The sequence below is a fragment of the Misgurnus anguillicaudatus genome, chromosome 12 (genome assembly GCF_027580225.2).
Source record: "Misgurnus anguillicaudatus chromosome 12, ASM2758022v2, whole genome shotgun sequence".
Taxonomy (NCBI): domain Eukaryota; kingdom Metazoa; phylum Chordata; class Actinopteri; order Cypriniformes; family Cobitidae; genus Misgurnus; species Misgurnus anguillicaudatus.
Window position 1 is genome coordinate 31,295,423 of NC_073348.2, and position 21,980 is coordinate 31,317,402.

A 21,980-nucleotide genomic window follows, 5' to 3' on the forward strand; every position below is an offset into this window, starting at 1 on the left:
CCAACGAACCTTTTCAATACACACAAAATGAACACAAAATGGCATAAGTTACAGCAAGGACTATCGGTGAGGCCTGGCCCATTTAAATAGCACTATGGCAGATGCTCAATGTAATCGTTTCACTGATATTGGGAGTTACAGCTACGGCTGATTTATACGGCAAGTGCCGCCATTAGCTCTGACAGTTTGGGGGCAGGTGTTTGTTTTAAAGTGGCTGGGTTGATTTATGACCCTCCGCTTTTGAATCTGTGCATTAAAAACACTGTAGTTACGAGGAATGTTCTCTCTTCATCTGGCGAATGAATGAACAAATGTCCGGGGAAAGAAAAAGGGGTTTGTGTGGGAAAGTCTGTAAATATGCATGACCAGAAAAGCAGAAGATAGTGTGCGGGACAGGAAGAATAAAGTAAAGGAAATACAACAACCTTTTAAAATATGAGCAAAAAAAATTAAAACGATAAAATTATGTTGTTCATTCATTTCTTTGGGGCTCACTCCATAGATAACCTGTGCCAAATCTCAAAACAATTTAACCAAATTTGAAGGAGGAGTAGCGAAAAAACGAAACAGCTATCCAGCATGATTATAAATTATCTGCCAGATACCCCATCAAGACCCAATAACATCTATTCAACCAACAAGGTTGTGCTCTGGCAGCAGTATCTTCTGAAAATAAACTGACCAACCAAACGTAGCCATTTCAAATAAGACCCATTCCAATATTTACAAGCTCAGTGATGGACATGATTTAGTCCTTGAGACATTAACAAATGATGATTGAAAAAACCAAAAAACATGACATGACCCATGGCAGCGCGAAACTGTTTACATTTATTCATTTAGCATACACTTCTGAACCCCCTGACCAATAAGAAAAGAAGTAAGCGGATTTGAAGCGTACATAGTACTAGATGAACATAATACATGCCGAGAGCATTCGGTTAATATCATCATTTAATTTTTGACGGAGGAGGCGTTTAGCGACTTTTGCATTTGAGCTCCTTAATTTATCATACAGGATCCAACAATATAAAAAGTACTAAAAAATAAATCTAAAGCTGCGTGCAAACCACCACTGACTAGCAACAGCAGAGTGACACAATCTCGTTTGTTTCAGTTAAAGCTTGGCGACTTCCTAGTACCTACTAGTGTTGGGCGATATGCCCCATTTTGAGATCGTCCTATCGTCAGCCTGTTAGATTGCCGATACGCTCATTTATTTGTAAATTTTTGACTCATTTATGACAAGTCACTTGATTGGTGTACAAAAAAAGAAGCAAGGGCAACACTGTCACGACCGCAACCTTCTTAAAACTGATGCCATTAATCCGAGCGCGTCATTAAAGCCAAGGCACTCTAAAATTTCCTAGGTGCCAGGGAGCGGGAACAACGGATCAGCAAAGACTCATGTTGTGGACCAGAGCGCGAGTATAAACAAAGTCAAGAGTCCAAGAAGCACTGATTCCTTCTCGCACGCACCTGGACTTGATCCGCGCGTGTTACAAGCTCTCTCGCGCAAAGTGAAGCCCACTCTTATGCGAGGAAAAGCACGCAATTTGCATGTTAATGTGAAACTACGATGATAATAATAATAACCATCGCCTGATGACTATCGTCATGAAAGCTCACTATTGGCGATGTGTCTTACGATCGTCAATGCACGATACTATCGTTAATCGGCACAACCCTAGTACCTACTCATCAACCATTAAAACAGTAGGTACTATCTAGTATGAATATGGATAGTATGAATGAATTCAGAAGTACTACATCTGCCATGTTGATATATCACATGACATACGGTGTCATAACAACAAGTTAGTCATTAACTGGAATGACGTTAAACTAGCGCAATTAAACCACAAGGAACAGCTGTTTAAAATGTTTTTGCATATTAAACAGAGCTGCGTTACTGCTTTTGGACATTTTTTTAATAAAACAATACCTCTCCTTCTTTTTCTTCGTTGGATAACTTCTCTCCCGGGACTCACGGGATAATTAAGGTTCCATCAAATTAATACTTCAGCATCTTGCCGGAAGTAGTAGGTAATCTGGGTACTTTTCGCCTACTGTTTTTCAAATACTATTAGTTCGGACATACTACTCGCCTCAACTACTGCTTTTCGCCTGCTATTTAGTATGGAAGTAGGCAGGGTTTCTGAAGCATTACGTGCAGCGCATTTCCAAACTCACACGTCCACTGCAAATTCATCTCTCAGCCGAATGCATGAGTTTTATCGGGGAGGAGGCATGCAAATATATTTTTACAGTCATGAGAAACAATAACCATCCGAATAGGACTTAAGACAACCAGAATTAGGAACGCCTCCTAACGACCTCATTGAAAGAGACTGGCGACACACAGCTACAAAGTCGCTGGTGGTGTGCACGTAGCTTAAGTTTGATTCCTGTTTAACTACAGAGAAAAAGAGAGGGTGAAAGAAACTACATGGATGAAATCCAGACGAATGAGGTATTGAGATACAGACTGACTCCAGTCGTCGGACCTTGTGATCAATGCTTTTATCAAACCCATCACACACCACAAATCATCCCTGGTGTCCAAATAAAAGACTGACAAGCCTTTTTACTGTCTTTAGATCATATCAGTCCTTGACAAAGTCATTATGCTTTGAATCTGACAAATTCAAAAAAAAGAAAGATGGCTTGTGTGTGGGTATGACGTTTAAATAATCTAATATCCTGAAATATAAGGTTCTAAAGAAATATGCTTGGATAAAAGAAAAATCGACTTTCTTAACTCTCTGTCTGTCATCCCTAAAAAGAATGTGTAGTCCATCTTAGGTCCATGAACAGACGCTCCAGAGCTCTTTGATAATTCCTCTTGACTTTGAGCTTAGGGTTCCTGTGTTTTTTTCTTCCTCGGGCTTGGCCCGAGCCTCCCCGTCTTGGAGCCCAATCTGACAGTTGGCGTCTTGGGCCCGTGGTGCAATGTGTCAATCCCTGCTTCCATTTTTTACGCTTGTCATAAAGCCCCCCTGAAAAGGTAGATAGCGCCATCATACAGTTCCCAATAAAACCCTGAATGCGATGGAGGCTTGGGTTTAACAACCCGATCTCTGGACTCCATCACCGGAGCACATCTGGATCGCATCTCCTGGACTCTCTTAGCTCTGTTGCAATCAGACATGCAGCAATGATGTGGAAGTGTAGAAACGTGGGTGCAATGTGTTGTTAGAGTCCAATGCATTGCAAAAATGCATCTGGGGGGGGCCAAAAGAGCTTCCAATATCTAATTCACATTATGAAAAAAAGAACCATGTATGTGTGTACTTTCAGCATGACGTTAAGCAAAAGGACTAATAGATAGGCGGGCCTTGTATTTCTGAGGCATCTGGCCACAGATAAGGCATCCCAGGTGTGGAATGAACGGCAGCATTACGGTTTCGAGATCGCCCGACTGGGACTCAATCGGTTTAACATGCAGGGGAAAATAGGGAAAGGGCAGGAGGAAGGAATAATGGTCTAGTGGTTGTAGCCGAATGGTTAGGTTTCAGAGTTAAGTTTATACCTTAAGGATCCAAAAGTTACCAGGATCCCATTTCTTTCCATTTAATTGGTGCACTTTGATTCACTTTGCGTAATTGCTTGGGTCTAGAGAAAAAATACAGGACAGACGTAGTTTAATAAGAAGCAAAGGAAGTTGCATGTTGATTCTAATGGCTTAACAGCCGAATGGGGATTCATCAGATTTCATTTACGAGACTTCCAAAGTTTATTGGAGGAGTCCTGCACAGAAAATGCAGAAATTACTTAAAATATGACCCTGGAAAGTGGTTTGTCACTACATACACTGTTCACAATTACACTAAGACAGACTTTCAGTGTAAAATAACTATACGGTATAGAAGTAAGAAAATATATAAAAATCTTGTGACGCTGTCTATAAAAATCCCAGCTAAAGTCATTTTTGTGATTTACTGTTTTCTACATATCGGGGTGGTTTCCAAGACAGGGATTAATTTAAGCCAGGACTAGGCCTTGGTTAAATTGGTATATCCAAGTCATTTTTAAAAGCATAATTTATAAATCAACATCACTGGTGTGCATCTTGAAACACAACACTTACATATTTTAAGATATGTAAGAGCAAGTTGTTTTTTAAAGAGACAGTAACCTCAATAAACCTACTTAAGTCTGTGTCATTAATGTTAACCAAACAACCCAAGACAAAGAGAAAATCACTTCTGTGTGTCTAATAATAATAATATTAATAATAATAATAATAAATTTGTACAATAAAGACAGTGTTATTATTCATTTAATTCGATTTCTGTACCTAATGATAATTTAAGACCTTACTTAATGTGCAACTTGTTTTTTTTATAAATGTTTGTAATTTCTTTATTTCTTATTCGATTTTTCCCACCCTTTTTTTGCTGATCCGAAAAATGATCCAATCCGTGCCTCAAAAACCGTAATGTGATCCGAACCGTGAGTTTTGTGATCCGTCACAGCCCTAGTTCTTAAGTATAGAAAATAATGAAATAACGGTTATCCAGCTATCATGCCCTGAGTTTTGACAGGTCAAGTTCAATTCTACAGGTCAAGTTAACCCTTAATGTGTGGCGTATCTCCATGATGACACTTCTTTGACTTATCACTAATGATTATCTTCAAAAAATACACCTCATCTCTATCACAACCCGATTTTATCAGGGCCCGAGTGAAGCATTCAGCAGGATGCATCGTGTCCACAGTCACATCATTTTGGTCTGTGTTTACACCGCCGGGCTGACCGGATAAGGCCCTAAACACAGTGAGGGAGGTGAGATCAGAAGGTCAGGGGTTGTTTCGGCTTATGGCCCACCTCAATGACACCTAGGAAAGAGCTGGAAGCTGTGTGAAGCTGAGGTAAGATGTAGTACAGACTGCGGGAAAGCTAAAGACTGATACAGTATCCACAAATATACATAAGTTTAGGGTCATTACCCATTATTTTTTTCCACATTTTAGAATAATAGTAAACTGGGAATAACATAAATGTAACTATGGGAATTCTGACTAAAATAAAAAAAATCTATATACTTTGATTTATTTGGAATAGTTAGCTACCATCTATTCCGGGCTGGTTTTTCTGTATTAATTGGCCCAAGTTGTCCATTTCAAAAAAAGTTTATATATAAATAAACATGGGAAAAATGTTAATAAATATGACTTAAGTAATGACTACATATAAGAACTCTAAAATAGCACGTAGACCACTGGCTAAAAAGAAAAGAAAAGCCGTACAGTAAGTACAGTTACAAGATCTCCGGCTAATCTTTCCAAACTGTATGTATGAGATTAATGGTCCTCCTGGATTTACAGACCACTGCCTGCAACTTGGAGAACACCCACTATACAAAAGTGCTTGCTGTGACGGCGATGCAAAGAGGGTCAGACAAGCAGAGATAGACCTGACAAATGAACACGAGACCCGGCGAGGTCACGAGAAAGATAGAGTAGATGATTTAAAGCGTATCCGTCAGGCCTAAAGCTGACACAATGTTAAACAATGACACTTCGGGGCTGATTGTGCCTCATAATGCCTTAAGTTATGGTGTGTGGAGGTCACAGGGTCATGTTAAAAAAGGGGATAATGGGACACGATGCAGGCCCGGCTCGTGCAGCGTTAATTACAAAGGCCCCGTTCTTTCGCTCCTTGTAACTCACGCTCAAATGAGCTTTGGAGTTCGACTTCTGAAGGGTTGGACCTTCATCTTTTCAGCGCCACCTGATTCATCTGCAAACACACAGGTCGGTTAAACGCCCGGGCGGTTTCGGCCCCTCCACAGCTGCTGCTAATGGCCGTGCACCGGCTGCCCTTCGCACAAACATACAGACGTTCACAAATACACAAACGTGGGTCAAGAAGAGTGTGTCCTGATTCTTGTTTGACTTTCATAACAGCGCCGTCTCCTGGGAGCAGCTGTGACTGGCAGATTGGGCGGCCAAATGTACTGTCTGTGAACCTTGCAAAGGCTTGTACTCCTATTGTGCTATGCAGATCATCGACATTATGTTACCTTCATGTGCTCGAGTTTAGGAATAAGTATTCAGTAGGTTGGGAGTTCTAGATCACTGGTGAAGGCTACAGATCTGAACGATTTGAAGGGGGCCCTAGACGTAACAGAAAATGGGATTTGGCTTTTGAAATGAGTATGTTTGAGGCCTAATCTGAGCCAGATGCTTTCGAATTACATCAGTATACACCACAAGTACACAAATCCACCAACAGGGGGCTAAATCTTATACCCAACCTGGCCCTGTTCTAGAAATTACCATAAAGTTTGATATAGGGTTGAAAATATTGACTTAGATGCCTTAAAGGGGTCATACTATGAGATTTTTTTTAAAGATGTAAAATAGGTATTTGGTGTCCCAGAGTGCATATATGAAGTTTTAGCTCAAAATATCCCACAGATAATTTATTAAAGCAGGTTAAAATTGCCACGTTGTATGTGCGAGCAAAAATGTGCCATATTTGGGTGTGTCCTTTAAAATGCAAATGAGCTGATCAAATGCAAACACTGATCGCAATGATGGTGGTTTGTTAAAATTGAAACTTAATTTTCCAGATTTTTTTTTTCACTTTATCTCTGTCCTTAATGGCAGTGCTGTGGTTGGATAGAGCAGATTAAGGGGCGCTATTATTGTAATAAAACTAAATTCTTGCGTCACAAAACAACATGCTTGGAGAGAATGGTTTAACAAAACAAAGTTACTGGGTTGTTTTTATTTCACATTTTCTAGGTTAAAAGAAGCACTTTGACCCAATTATAGCACTTAAACATGGAAAAAGTCAGATTTTCAGGCTATGATCCCTTTAAATTGCTGGCTAGTAGGGTAAAAAACAATTTAAGTTTAGCAATACTAATGTAAAAAAAAATATATTACACAATTAAGAGCTTGTGATGTTTAATTATGTGCTCGTAACTCATAAACCAAAGAAGATGATTGTTTAAGGGATAGTTATGTCGTATAGTTAAGTTACATCATCGCTTGGCTCGCAACTCACTGAAAATGTCTAAGCAAGCGCCTGTGCAATTTCAGTTGCAAAAAATATGTGTACACACCCTATTTTGAAACTCCCACCTCTTCATCATCTTCCTCCTCGCTTATAAGCTGCTGAATCAGACTATACTCCTACATTAGATGCGAAGCACGCTATCTTGACCTGCCATTAAAATTGGGCCCCATATGATTATAACAATCCAGTTTTATTGCAAGTTTCATTAAGGGACTTTTCGTCACGTGAGGAATGTAGGAATGCGATTCGTCTCTGGGCACGTGAGCCGTAGACATGCGATCATGCAAACCTCATCTCTTGAATCGTTCCTGCTTAGTTACGGCACCAAACACAGAAAAACAATAATTTCAACAGGCTGGCCGATGCTGTAATTGCAATGCCCACACGTTCTGGTATTAAAATGCCAGCGTCTCAAGGCCAAGCCTGAAGAGTATGCATCTGTCACCATGACAACAACAGCATGACGTGCACCCAAAAAGTCGCACAAATTACAAGCATCTTCGCACATGCCAGAGTAAGCATACACCCTGAGGATGCAATTTAGCCTGAAACTATGAAGATTAGGGGGAGAGGCCTGAATTCGTGGCAGGCCATACAAGCGTGGTGGTTTCTCGAGTTGTGCAAGAATCTAATGAGATGATGAAAGGCTATTTCGGATACGTCGGAAACAAGCTTGTTTTAACAGCATAATTTATAAACGTGGACACAGGACTGAGATCAATCGGAAGACGGTTTACAAACAGGCTTTGAGAAATAGGCCCTATTAATATACGTGAATCACTTCAAATAATAATAACGGATCTGCAACTCATATGGCGTTTAACAAAATGCTGCAATGAAGCAATAATACATTTCTAAACAAAATTGTGCGACAATGGTGCTCAAAAGAGGTGAAATACAGTTCAAATTTGGTTCACAATATTACCCATTTCAATCTAAAATTACTAAAACTCCTAAATCTGGATAACTTGCTGATAACTGATAGAAGACATCATTTAGATATGAAATTCACACACAAACTTAAACAAATCCAACAAAATGGCATTAGGAAACTTTCCATAGAGGCTGTAATTTATCTCTGAATCTCCAACAGACACGATAAATCTCCAGAAAGAGAGGATAAGATAAAAAGATGAAAGTAAGAAGAGGTATAGATGAAAGAGATGAGAGGCTCGAGGAACAGGATGGGGTACATGAAAGTCAGAACCCTGCAGCGCTTAAGTAGCGTTTAATTCAGAAAGGGCCCTGAAACACACACGCTAACCAGACAGAACCTGTGCTGAATCGGACAGATGCACAAATGACATGCACATACACACAGGTGCAAACAGACACATAAATATTGCTCTCAGTTATGAAAAGAAAGACGTTTGCGTGCAACCCATAAGATAAATCACAGCATGCTTATAGTTTTGTGTCTGGAGAAAATTTACTAAACGCCAAACAGATAAATGACTGTTTATTAAATGAAAAAAACACTTTATAATCAGCGAGTAATAAATACAAATAATTCAGCCTTACTCTCTCTCTTTCTCTGTGAGTTTGTCGGTGATGGTGTCTTTGATGGAGGAGCGAGATCCCTTGTGGATGATGGGATACCTGAGCGGAATCTGCAGGAAGTACGATATCATCAGCACCAGGTGTGCCGTGTAACCGAGAGCCACTGCCACAGTCCCATCATCCTTTGCTACAGAAAAACACATATAGGAAAAATTAGGCTTGTGATGAATATATAGTAATAAAATGAAAATGTAAATATGTAGTAAATCAATGAATCTCACAAAAAAAGTGTGGATCACATTTTATAATAAAAAATTGGGGAAAACTATACAGTTCTGTGCAAAAGTCTTAGGCCACCATGCCATCATTAGATTTGTTATTATTGTAATGGTATAGTGATCATATATAATTATTTAATAGTCTCTTTATTAGAACACAACCAGAAAATACAGGAAATTTGTATGTAGCAATAAAAACAGTATAAAAGTATAGCAGGCAACTGAGGATCTCTTCAACCCAAAAGCAATTAAATCCTAATTTCTAATTCTAATCGGATGACTTCAGTCTCCTCCAAAAAGCTTAATATGCATTTAGTGCCAATAGAGGTCACATTAAATACTAAATGATGCCTAAAGAAGACATTTAGTTCTAAAAATGTTTGAATTTGTGTACATATTTCTTGTCTTTTCTGTTTGTATCTTAATAAATGAGTGAAAAATTAATATGGATGGACATTAAACCTTTGCTAATGCTGCGTTCACACCAGCCGCGGTAGAGCCGTCAAGCGCGAGTGATTTCAATGTTAAGTCAATGTGAAGGCACGTTGACGCAGGTCTGGAAGTCTCGCGACACGAATGAGGCAGTTAGCGTGGCGCGGGACGCGCGATTCGGCCTCATTACCGTGTCTTGTTTGCGCGAATGCCGCGAATTGAGCGTCTGCCGCGGTACGCGCAAATGGTGCTTTTTGTGCATTTTGTTCGTTTGGTGCGAATTGCCGTCTAAATCGCAGAGTTAAAAAATTTGAACTTTTGCGGATTTTCGCCCCCCCCCCGTGTTAACCAATCACGAGCCTGCTTGCTGCTGTGGCGGCAGCCCTGCCCGGAGTCACTCATTCAACATGGAGAAACACTTGATATTGTCTATGAGCAGTCACCCAGAGCTATACGACACGAATGGTGCTTTTTGTGCATTTTGCGTTTGGCGCGAATTGCCGTTTAAATCGCTGAGTAAAAAATGTGAAAATTTCGCCTCTGAAATGCTTGCTTATTCCGCGCGTGTACTTCGCTCTAGATGCGCGAATACATTCAACACTCAAAAAATATTTTTACATCTAGTCTAATTTACTTAAATGAAACAAGTTAATACAACACATTTTTTTTGTCTCAACCTATTTTTATAATGTTCAATCTGCTTAAATGTAAAAAAATTACATGAACTCAATCATTTTATGTTGGGACCACATGAATGATTTTTGTTGCTATTATTTCTGGGCCGTGAATCTGTATTTCCCAGCATGCTTTGCATGCAGCTGCCTTTGGAGAGTAATTTTTTTAATTAAGTGCTATTTTATGTATTTTTACGGTAAAGAGAAAGACTTTATAGTGTTTAATGTTGGTTTATCTTATTGATTTAGAAGACTTTGTGTTATATTTTTACGAATTGTTTGGTTACCATCGTGCAGAAGAGTGGCGCTTGTGGTTAAGTTGTGGATGTGATGTACGTACTTCTTTAACTGTGTTAATGCCTGTTTGAGGATCAATCTCTTCTCACATGTTCATCCAGTGTGTCATTAGCATGCTTACGTGTGCTTATGCTAATTAGTATTATATAGAAACTGACAATTGGTTTAACTAGACTTTATTGCTTAAATGAACTTGTTTTGTCTTTGTTGAACAAACCGGAATTAATTGCGTGGAACAGTTTGACTTAACTGAACTAAGTTTATTGAACAAGATATTTTTATGACCAATGAAAATATATTTATTAAGTTGGTGCAACAAAAATGATTTGTTTAAAGAAACTTATTTTATTCTTGTTGTACAAGCCTAAACTAATTTTGTGAAGTTTTCCTTAATTCAAGTATGTTGAATGAACAAAACATTTTTTTGATTGAAAATGTTCAAGCGGCAAACTAGATGCGGTAGACACGATTTTGAAGCCTCAAACGTGGCTGGTGTGAACCCATGGTAAGACTTTTGCACACTTTACGTGACAATTAAGATAGTACGTGACACTTTCATGATAATTAAGATATCCACTAGTACTTTAAACCTACAATCGTACCTACCTTAAACTTAATTACCATGAAGACGTCATGCATCAACTACTCTTTTAAATACTTTATAGCATTTTAATAATAGATAATTTTTTGCATTACAGTAATGAAAAACAGGAGGGGAAAGAAAAGAATGTGCACAGTTGTAATAAAAATATACTGCAATCCAAAAAAACATCTTAATGGTCTTTCAATTTCTTTAGGCAGAATATAATTAAGCATTTTTTCTTTAGATTTTAAAGTAAGTTATGACCTGTACATGTCCTTTACAGCTTTCATAAGATTCACTCAAACATATCCAGACAGAACTCTATAATCCTGGAGCCTACTGTTCATTTAAGGCCAAGATTTATACATCCTGGCTTAAAGGATGAGCGACAACAATTCAAGACAATTCACTCCATTGTAAGGTTTTAAATTAGGGGCCGTTTGTTAAGTTGATGGAAGTGGATGAAGGCCATTCATTATGTTGAGTAACCTTAAGGGCCCTCGAGTTATATGAAGTCATATAATAACGTAATGCCATGCAAGTTACCTCAGCGATGCACTTTTCTTGACTGGGTCAAAAGCATCACCACGGGCTAAACGGTACTTTAAAAAATGGGATCTACTAATGTTAGTGTTCTGTCTTTAAACACGCATAATCACACCCTTACGTTTGCATTTCCTAAATAATTATATACAATCCGATTCATGCCGATGGCCCCATTTACGGCAGGAACGGTGACCTTTCTAGCACATTTTTGGCAAATTCACCTAAAATATTTAGTTGCTAGGCAACGATGAAGATGAGGTCAGCGTTGGACGGCGTGAAAAAGATTGAATACGCTTAGTTTTTCTCAAAACCTTGCATCCAAACTACACATCCTAGAAAAGCTTGCAACTGCACATGCTTAGGTTTAACTCACTACGCTTCAACGTATTGAAGGCTTTCAGGCAAGAACAGCAACATAACTCCAGATGAAAACAACACGCTGTGGACAAACACCATATTATTGGCTATTATAAAAAAGCAGATCATGGCGACAACAAATAATACTGTTGTTGCGTGTTTGCTCTCTGGTTGAGAAAACTGATAACTAAACCAAATCCGGAAATCCTGGATTAAGGTGAGAAGTATAAAAATTGATGTAAGCAGAGAACTGAGCTTATTTGCACTAAAATTGCATTTTCATTTTGATCTAACGTCTATAATAACTACATACATTGAGGACAGCAGTACACGCATGCGACCGCCTGTGCATGCATGTTTTTGCATGAGCGGTTCAACCTGGCTTTCATTAACCTCTATGTTCTTTGAAGTCACGGTTTCCCCACCTGAAAAAAGCCAAACGTGATTCTGCGCGACACGCACAATGCCGCATGAAGGACACATGGGAAAATGAAACGCATAACTCTGGCCAATTTCAGCACAACAAAGGACATCGCATGTACCCATCACGCACAATACATTTTCCTCATTACAAACTCAAAAGGCAACTTTCTGAGATGAATGCGCTAACAAAATCCTTTTCTCTTACATAATGAGTGAAGTCAAGAGGTCCAACCACTGTTACTGCTGTGTGAATAACTGACTGGAGTGGCCTGGCTCTTAAACACAAGTTGAAGGGGTCTATGGAAACAGGCTTTCATTGATCTGAGCGGCACAGAGTGATTGATTGATGGCCTGAAACCTGTGATCCAAAGCCAGGCTGAAAAGACTCAAAAATCAAGGGATTTACAACCAGCGAAGCAGAACTGAATGCAGCTCCTGTACAGAGGACACGTGATGTGTTGTATCTGGTGGAGAATGGGGTTTTAGCTGAATCAGAATGTGGTTTAGAGAATAATGGTGGCCAATGCTAAGAAGCACTAGTGGTTAACCTCTATGGATTTCAATGGTTTAAAACAGATCTATAGAGTTCAGGGTGGGTAACAGATGAAATAATGCTGACGTACAAAGAAGTGAGACCACATCAGATCACAATTTGGATTGAAATCTATTTCATACTTTGAGAAAACTTTTAAGACTTTTTCTCTTTGAGGTTAAATAAAGAAAATGTTTAAAGGGATAGTTAACTCCAAAATGAGTCTCTCTTTCATCTTCGCAATACATATTTTTAGATATTTTAATGAAAACCCAGAGGCTTGTGACTGTCCCATAGACAGCTATTCAATAGTCACTATTCAAGTCCAGAAAAGAATGAGAGACATTGTCAAAAATGTCCATGTTGCATTAGAGGTTCAATTAAAATATTATAAAAAGACAAAAACACCTTTTTGCCCAAAGAAAACAAAAATAACGACTATATTCAACGATTTGTTTTCCATGTTGGCAGTTTACGAGCAGTTCATGTTTACGATGGTTGCTTGTTGCTTGCCAACTATGTCGTGAACTAGTCTGCCCGTGAACCTGCCAATGAAGAAAACAAATTGTTGAATAAAGTCATAACTTTTTTTTAAGTGTCTTTGTCGGTTCATAATATTCTGATTGAACCACTGATGGCACATTCTTTTCTGGGCTTGAATAGTGACTATTAAATAGCAGTCTACGGAACAGTAACAAGCTTCTTGGTTTTCATCAAAATATCTTAAAATGTACTGCGAAAATAATCTAAGGATTAACGTGTTTGAAACGACATGGAAGTAAGTAATTTCTGATAAAAAAATTATTTTGGAGTGAACTATCCCTTTAAGATGTTTCTCAACCTGGGGTCCAGAGTCCATAAGGGGTTTCAAAAAAGAGGCCTTAAATGACTTAAAATATACATCTTTCTAGATATGCCAAGCTCTAGAATGTTATATTGGGTATATATTATTGGCTGAGAGCATTTTAAAAATGTTAACCTGCCTGTAAGAATCCAGCTATTTATAAGTCACTTTTTGTGAATTAAGATTTTCACAATTTTTTTGATATGATACACTCATCCAAAGGATTATTAGAAACACAATACTAATACTTTGTTTGACCCTCTTTCGCCTTCAGAACTGCCTTAATTCTACGTGGCATTGATTCAACAAGGTGCTGAAAGCATTCTTTAGAAATGTTGGTCCATATTGATAGGATAGCATCTTGCAGTTGATGGAGGTTTGTGGGATGCACATCCAGGGCACAAAGCTCCCATTCCACCACATCCTAAATATGCTCTACTGGGTTTAGATCTGGTGACTGTGGGGGCCATTTTAGTACAGTGAACTCATTGTCATGTTCAAGAAACCAATTTGAAATGATTCGAGCTTTGTGACATGGTGCATTATCCTGCTGGAAGTAGCCATCAGAGGATGGGTACATGGTGGTCATAAAGGGATGGACATGGTCAGAAACAATGCTCAGGTAGGCCGTGGCATTTAAACGATGTCCAATTGGAACTAAGGGGCCTAAAGTGTGTCAAGAAAACATCCCCACACCATTAACCCACCACCACCAGCCTGCACAGTGGTAACAAGGCATGATGGATCCATGTTCTCATTCTGTTTACGCCAAATTCTGACTCTACCATCTGAATGTCTCAACAGAATCGAGACTCTTCAGACCAGGCACCATTTTTCCAGTCTTCAACTGTCCAATTTTGGTAAGCTTGTGGAAATTGTAGCCTCTTTTTCCTATTTGCAGTGGAGATGAGTGGTACCCGGTGGGGTCTTCTGCTGTTGTAGCCCATCCGCCTCAAGGTTGTGCGTGTTGTGGCTTCACAAATGCTTTGCTGCATACCTCGGTTGTAACGAGTGGTTATTTCAGTCAAAGTTGCTCTTCTATCAGCTTGAATCAGTCGGCACCATTCTCCTCTGTCCTCTAGCATCAACAAGGCATATTTGCCCACAGGACTGCCACATACTTGATGTTTTTTCCTTTTCACACCATTCTTTGTAAACCCTAGAAATGGTTGTGAGTGAAAATCCCAGTAACTGAGCAGATTGTGAAATACTCAGACCGGCCCGTCTGGCACCAACAACCATCCCACGCACAAAATTGCTTAAATCACCTTTCTTTCCCATTCAGACAGTTAGTTTGGAGTTCAGGAGATTGTCTTGACCAGGACCACACCCCTAAATGCACTAAAGCAACTGCCATGTGATTGGTTGATTAGATAATTGCATTAATGAGAAATTGAAAAGGTGTTCCTAATAATCCTTTAGGTGAGTGTATATCAAAGTTCACAATGAAATCAATCTTTGATGATCCAAACTACATAAATCACATTATGAGAATTCAGTCTGGATTTGAAAGGTGGGGGGCACATATACTATTGTGCCTTGAAATCAAAGAGGTTGAGATCCACAGCTCTAAAATATATTTATTAAAACCCCAAATACAAAACTCACCTTGGAAGTCCTCAGAATTGGGCAGTTTTACACCACATATGACATAATCATTCTGATTGTTCTGTGAAAAAAAAGAGAAAAACAGTTCTTTTTACATTAAATGCAGAGTACAGTTTGGCCAATCGGCTTATTAATAAGCATTATTTTGGCCATTCGGCTTATTAATAAGAATTATTTTGTAAACAGATATGATCGGATACGGAACGCTGTGTGTAACACAAAAGGTCTAGGTCATTCTGAAATACTAAGAAATGAAGGCTTGTTAAAGCCAGTAATGCCGTTAGTCCAAGAGTATGAAAAGAGCTTAATTTCTCACATTCCCAACATGCCACACGCTTTAGCCGTCAGCACAATGAGACAGAAAGGAAGCTGTGTGTTACATTGAAGTGTTTTTGTTGAGTGTGAGATGGAGTGTGAAGTGGTCTGTGTGCCGTAGAGTTACACGCTCACCACATCAATGGGATAAATGTAGGACAACTCCGATAGAAGCTGACGACAGCGGAAGGTGAGCTGGGCGTTGGACTTCAGAAACATCTCTCTGTTGAGGAACACACACAGAGAAACTTTAAGATCTTTTATTGTACAGTATATTAAACAAAACAAAAAATGTACAGTGGATACAAAATTCTCCAAGAGAACATATAGCACCTATTTAAGAGACCTTGCACTGGCTTCCTGTCAAATTTTGTATTGGTTTTAAAATGTTTGTTGACCTACAAGTCAATTTGTCAGCACGTAACCTTTGATCTGCCGATGCTGGTCTTTTAACTGTTCCTGCCACACACTTTAAGGATTAGTCAATTTTCTTAAAAAAAAATCCAGATCATTTAATGTCATACAAAATGTTGATGTCTTTCTTTGTTCAGTCGAGAAGAAATTATGTTTTTTGAGGAAAACATTCCAGGATTTTTCTCATTTTAATGGACTTTAATGGACCCCAACACGTAACAATTTTAATGCAGTTTAAAATTGCAGTTTGAAAATGACTCTAAACGATCTCAAACGAGGCATCTTATCTAGCAGAACGATTGTCATTTTTGGCAAGAAAATAAAAAATATGCACTTTTGGACCACAACTTCTTGTCTTCTTCCGGTCGTGTGGCGCTCCAGCGTGACCTTACGTAATACGCCATCATGTCAAGAGGTCACGGATGATGTATCGAAACTACGCCCCAGTGTTTACCAGTGTGGAGAAAGAGGACCGTTCCGACGTTGTTGTATTTGGAATGATACTAATTAATTTCTTTGTGTCAGTTTGTTTAAAATGGTCCGCAAATGTGCGTTTCATATATGTAACACGTGACCTTTCCATGTCATTACGCAATTATATGAGGTGGCGCTGGCTCGTCACAAAGCCGGAGGAAGAAGAGAAGTTGTTGTTTAAAAGTGCATATGGGCCAAAAACGGTTTCAGCTACTGCGTATGCGCACATGTTGGCAAGTGTCGTGCAACTTTGTACAGACCCCCTCTCCCCCAGAGAATCGTCTTTATCGATTGATGATTGGTTCTTTTAACTGAAAGGCGGGACTTGCGTCAGCAAAGTGGCTATATTGAGCGTTGCAGTGTCCGTTACTCATAAGAGTGCTTAATTTTGTAATATATCCATTATCTAAAGGCATACGTAAAGAATGCAAGAATGTCTGTGCAATATACAAAATATCAATTTAATTTACATTTTTACATTTACAGTTGTGCTTTTCACTTACAGTAAATACATATCAGTACAGACAGCCGAGACATTTAAAAAAAATTATGAAATATACAGAATACATAATATTATTGCAAAAATACATATACATTAGCAATAGCAACTGCAAAAACAAGTCTGTGGTGTTGCTTTCTGACGGTTATATTGATAATACTTTTAAACAAATTTTTTATAAGCTGTATATAAGCAATACTAACTGTAAAAATAACTGTCTGTAAGAATATAGAGGGTCGCAGGGATGACATATTTTTGTAGGCTAACATGGAAGTTAGCGGGATACTGGTTCCCTTGCAAAAAAGCTCAATAATTTTTCCTATAGACTTTTGGATTATTTTCAAAAATAAGCTAATAAAGTGTTTTAAAAAAAAGTTTATGAAATTTAAACATTTTGGCAAACACAAATTTTATGACTTTCGAAATGAAAATTCGGCTTTTATATTTCTAGTAATCACAGTTACACTTCAGAAATCTGCATTCATCTGTGAAGATTAATTTGTTGGACAAAACGTGTAAGTGTCTTTAACTTTTGTTAAAAACATAGCAATATTTTTGCGATAATCCAAAAGTTTAAATAAATGGGCTAACTTCTGGGTTGGCCTAGTAAAAAACGTCATCCCTGCAGCACTCTATAGAAGTGCTTCCCAATCCTGGTCCTCAAGCACCCCCTCCCAAAAAGTTTTAGATGTCTCCTTATTTAACACACCTGATTTAACGCATCAGCTTGTTAGGAAGACATGTTTACCATGCCTGATAAGTTGAATCAGGTGTTTTAAATAAGGATACTTCTAAAACTTTTTGGGAGGGGAGGATGCTCGAGGACCAGGATTGGGAAGCACTGCTATTCCCAAACTTTTCAGCGTGCGGCCCCCCTTGTGTAAGGTACATTCCTTTGCGGCCCCCCAAAGAAAATTTGTGAAAAAAACTGTTCTAAAACTCAAAATTTTTATTAAAAAAAAACATTAAATTATACAAAAAGTAGTGCTTTTGGTTAGAAGCCTTATTTTTTTAGATTTAATTACACAGAATTCATGATAAATTAATGTATTTCATAAAATGTCATAAAACTGGGGCCCCCCTGGCACCATCTCGCGGCCCAGTTTGAAAACCACTGCTCTATAGGATATCAAACTTAGCAGGCAAAATATTACAAATTTATTGTTCAAATTAATACTAATTTGGAAAATATTTAAACTATTATTTTTAAACTACTATTTCATCCGGAGAAACGGTGAGATATAGACAAAAGAGAAACTGGCCCAGACGAGGTAAGAGAATAATTAATTGTAATGTTTATATTGGCTTCAGGAAGTCTACTTACTAATGATGCTCTGAATCATCTCTCTAGTAATTGTAAGAGCTACTCAATTATCATAACTGCCAAATTACAATGAACTTCCTCTCCTCTGACCCCATCCTGGTATGGCTATACCCTAATCAGACCACATCTGTCAAAAACGGGACACGACATTACCCCAGGACATGGGTGCACATGCAAGGCTAAACCTTGACTTGTCTAGTTGAGGTGCAAGGGGTTGAAAAAATGTTTACTTTTCATGTCCAGTTTGTGAGCTACTGGGTTTGAGACTAGAAGTGGTATGTAAAAGAGAGAGAGAAAGAGAGAGTGATGAAGAATAATGATGATAGTGATAATATGGTATCAATTTACAATCACGAATAGAAGCCAGGAAAGGAAAGGAAATAATGATGAGGTATGAAGACCTCACCTTTCTTATTGGACTATAGCTTACATATGGGTCCACAAGGCCTTGCTTCACACTTCCCAAAATCTGGCAGAAATTCCCCTATCCAAACAACGTTCAACTGTGAACATAACCCGATCTGTCTTTACTGGAAGTGGGTGTTTGATGGCTTCCAAATTTGTCTGTTTAGATAGAAAGTGTTTCGAAGCTTAAGGTAGCCACGGTTTAATCCCCAAAAACATTCAAAGTTCTCCATCAACGTGTTGCTGACAACATAAGATTTTGTGGATTATTTCACACTGTGCTGCATTATAATAGGAAGATACAATGTTGACAAACACGTTTGAAAATGATAGCAGGGGTTAATGCAAGAGCTGACACATCTAAAATTATGCACAGAAGATCAAGTCTGGCTTCTCTAGACATTAAAAGGCATTATTCAAGAGGTCAATTCCACGTGACCCTTCGGGTCAAGTCAAACCCATCAGTGTCGAGGCAACACAACCTGCTTATTGTCACGCAAGCGGGTGGGAAAACACACATTCATAACGCATCTAGCATGCCCTCAAAGCTAACTCGCAAAATCTCCCAAAGCGCTCGAAAAGCCCAAGAGTGAAAGAGCGACCCGTTCTGTGGCCCATCAGGGTAACGTATGACAGATGTGGGGCCACCAGACTGGAGGAGAGAGATGGAGAGATGAAGAAAAGGGGGAAAAGAAATGGGATGGATGGATAATTGCAGGTTGACAATCACTCACCTTTTGGCAGTGCATTCCTTCAGTAACTCTGTCAAAGACTTGCGTTCGGTCTCCAGACTCTGGTGCTTGGTAGACGACGCCTCCTCTGAGGAGAAGAACGCAGACAGGTGACGAGATTAAAAGATGGAGAAGAATGAGGCGAGTGAACAGGTAGTCTCATGTGTGTTTGCACAGGTGGGGGAGTGCGTCTCGGTTTGATAACGGTCTATTAAATCGTATTCCCTTAAAGCACGGTCTTTCATCATCACGAAAACATTTCCTCTACAGGCAACATAAAACTAATTGAGATTAAAAAAATGCTTGTGGGGGTTTTATATAAATATGATAAAAACATAACACCACCATATAATCAAAACATTCCCAACCTGAAATTTGGATTTCAAAACTAAGCAGGACAAGACTTGCTTAGATTACAAAACAGACAGGAGGTAATAATGAAATTCTTAAGGATCACTATCTGATATACAGTAGCTAGATGTGTTTTGATTGACTTATGTTTTTACTGAGTATTTAACACAAAACACCAAAGAAAATCGCAAATAAAACTTATTCAATATTGTATACAGCATTTGCCAACATAAAATATTTAGCCCGTTTATCAACCTTTATTTAAACATATTATTAAACATGTTGTATTGCATAGTGTAGTAGTGTGTGGCGTGTAAACTGAAGCTCAAGTTTGGGAAGAATTTAGGAGAAAAATACATTTATGCATTTTGCAGATGCTTTCATTCATTTGCATTACAAGGTACACATTTTTAGCCTGGTCTCTCACTTAATACGTAGTATTAATACGTAATAGGGATGCATAACGATTAATCACGATTAATTTATAGCAGAATAAAAGTTTTTGTTTACATCATACATGAGTGTGTGAATTGTGTATAATAATTATGTATATATAAATATGCACGCATGCATGTATAATTTAAAGAAAATATATACATTTATGTATTAACTATTTATATATTAATATATAATATAAATTATACATAAATATACAAATGTACAGTATATACACATGCCAACAGGTCTTAAATATATACATGCGTGTGTGTGCATTTATCTATACAAAGTTATTATACACAGTTCACACACACACACACACACGATGTAAACAAAAACGTTTATTCTGCTATAGATTTATCGCGATTAATTGTTATGCATCCCTAAGTAACTTTCAAAAACACAAGACATACCTTTTTGTACGTTTAAATAGATGCTGAAGCGTACAATGTAGACGTATTTGCAACATTTAATCGTATCTTTATTACATTTTTACAACAACAAAACATAAAACTTTTACACATCTTTCATACAATAAAGATTGCAGTATAATTTCCCTTTAACCAATTTATATATAATGTTACCATCATAAACCTCAAACCTTACCCTAAACCCAAACCTTTTTAATACACAATTTTTTAAAATACGTAATGTTTTCTTTTTATATTATGCAACATAACGAACAGAAATGTGTTGGAAAATTTTAGTCAAAAATATATTTTAAGATGCTAATACAACCATACCCCTAAACCTACCCAAAACAGTTTCTTAAAATCATTTACTGTAAGAAATAAAAAACAACATACAGACAAGTGTAATCACAACTTATTTATTGCGAAATTTCAAAAGCAGTACCAAAAGTAGTTAAAAATGGCGAGTATATAAAGTACTTAGAATGATTAAAGTTACTAATCAACGAGGACATTATTCCAGCTTCTCTCTGCCAAGGTGCGCATTTCAAAAGTACATAGACTGAAAGATGGCAATTGCGCAAATCTGTGATGTAGCACGAAACAGCCAATGGGCGTTTGATATCACGGTTTTAAAATGTGTCTTAAAGCTTCTTGAGGCGCAAAATTAAAATTCATAACGAACACGAGATTTGACTCTTAAGGGGGTCGAACACCGGACACGCAACGCAGCGCCATTCTAAAAAAAAAAAAAAAAATCGAACACATTGTTTTCTATGAGTATACGCACACCGGTGCCGACAAGTGGTGCCTGTCCGCGGCTCCCAGCTACGACTCAGGAAGTTGCTCAAATCCCTTTCGCGCTACAGAGCGCCACTCACATAGTTTAACATCAAATAACATCATATTTGTCCAAAATCATTAATGTTTAACAATGGCTGCTAACGTATATTTTGCATTTTAAAGTAGACGATATCTGAATAAGCTCGCGCTATTTAAAGTGCACTTCCTATGTACGATATCTACGAGTTGTCCTAGACCCGACTCGATGCGGCGCGTCCAGTGTGCGACCCCCTTTACGGTCGCTAATGAGAACTGGGATCAAGATCGCAGGATTAAGGGCCACATTTGGATTGAGTAATCGCAATCATATAAATTTCAAATGTGGATTACAGCGAATTAATAAAATTTTGTGAATTTTATGTTGTGTTTGGGTGTAATTATTATTGCATAGGAGAAAACACCTTTTGTGTGTCATGGCTAAACAAACTAAATATTACAAACTTGATTACAAAAACTGTATTCATTTTAAGGTTTTAAAGTATAGTCTTGTTTAATATTGTGTAATTCTATGAAAGTCATAAACATTTCATTAGGTAAATAAGTAAACTGTCAGAAATAAGTCAGAAAATACGACTAAAAACATGTCATTAAATAAGTAAGAAACACAGATTTTATTATTTATGAATAGGATTTTGTACAAATTTGTACGTCTGTAAAGCTTTTAATACA

At 38.0% G+C, this 21,980-nt stretch overlaps 1 protein-coding gene across 1 annotated transcript in view; it reads right to left on the reverse strand.

The window, feature by feature from the left end:
- uvrag (UV radiation resistance associated gene) overlaps positions 1 to 21,980 on the reverse strand; it is a 124,854-nt gene that overhangs the window by 52,855 nt on the left and 50,019 nt on the right. Inside the window, exons 9-12 of the mRNA XM_055208209.2 lie at positions 19,273 to 19,357; positions 15,558 to 15,645; positions 15,108 to 15,168; positions 8,555 to 8,720 (exon numbers count right to left, since the gene is read on the reverse strand). Coding sequence (XP_055064184.1) covers positions 8,555 to 8,720; positions 15,108 to 15,168; positions 15,558 to 15,645; positions 19,273 to 19,357 — 400 coding nt within the window. The remainder of the gene's footprint in view (positions 1 to 8,554; positions 8,721 to 15,107; positions 15,169 to 15,557; positions 15,646 to 19,272; positions 19,358 to 21,980) is intronic.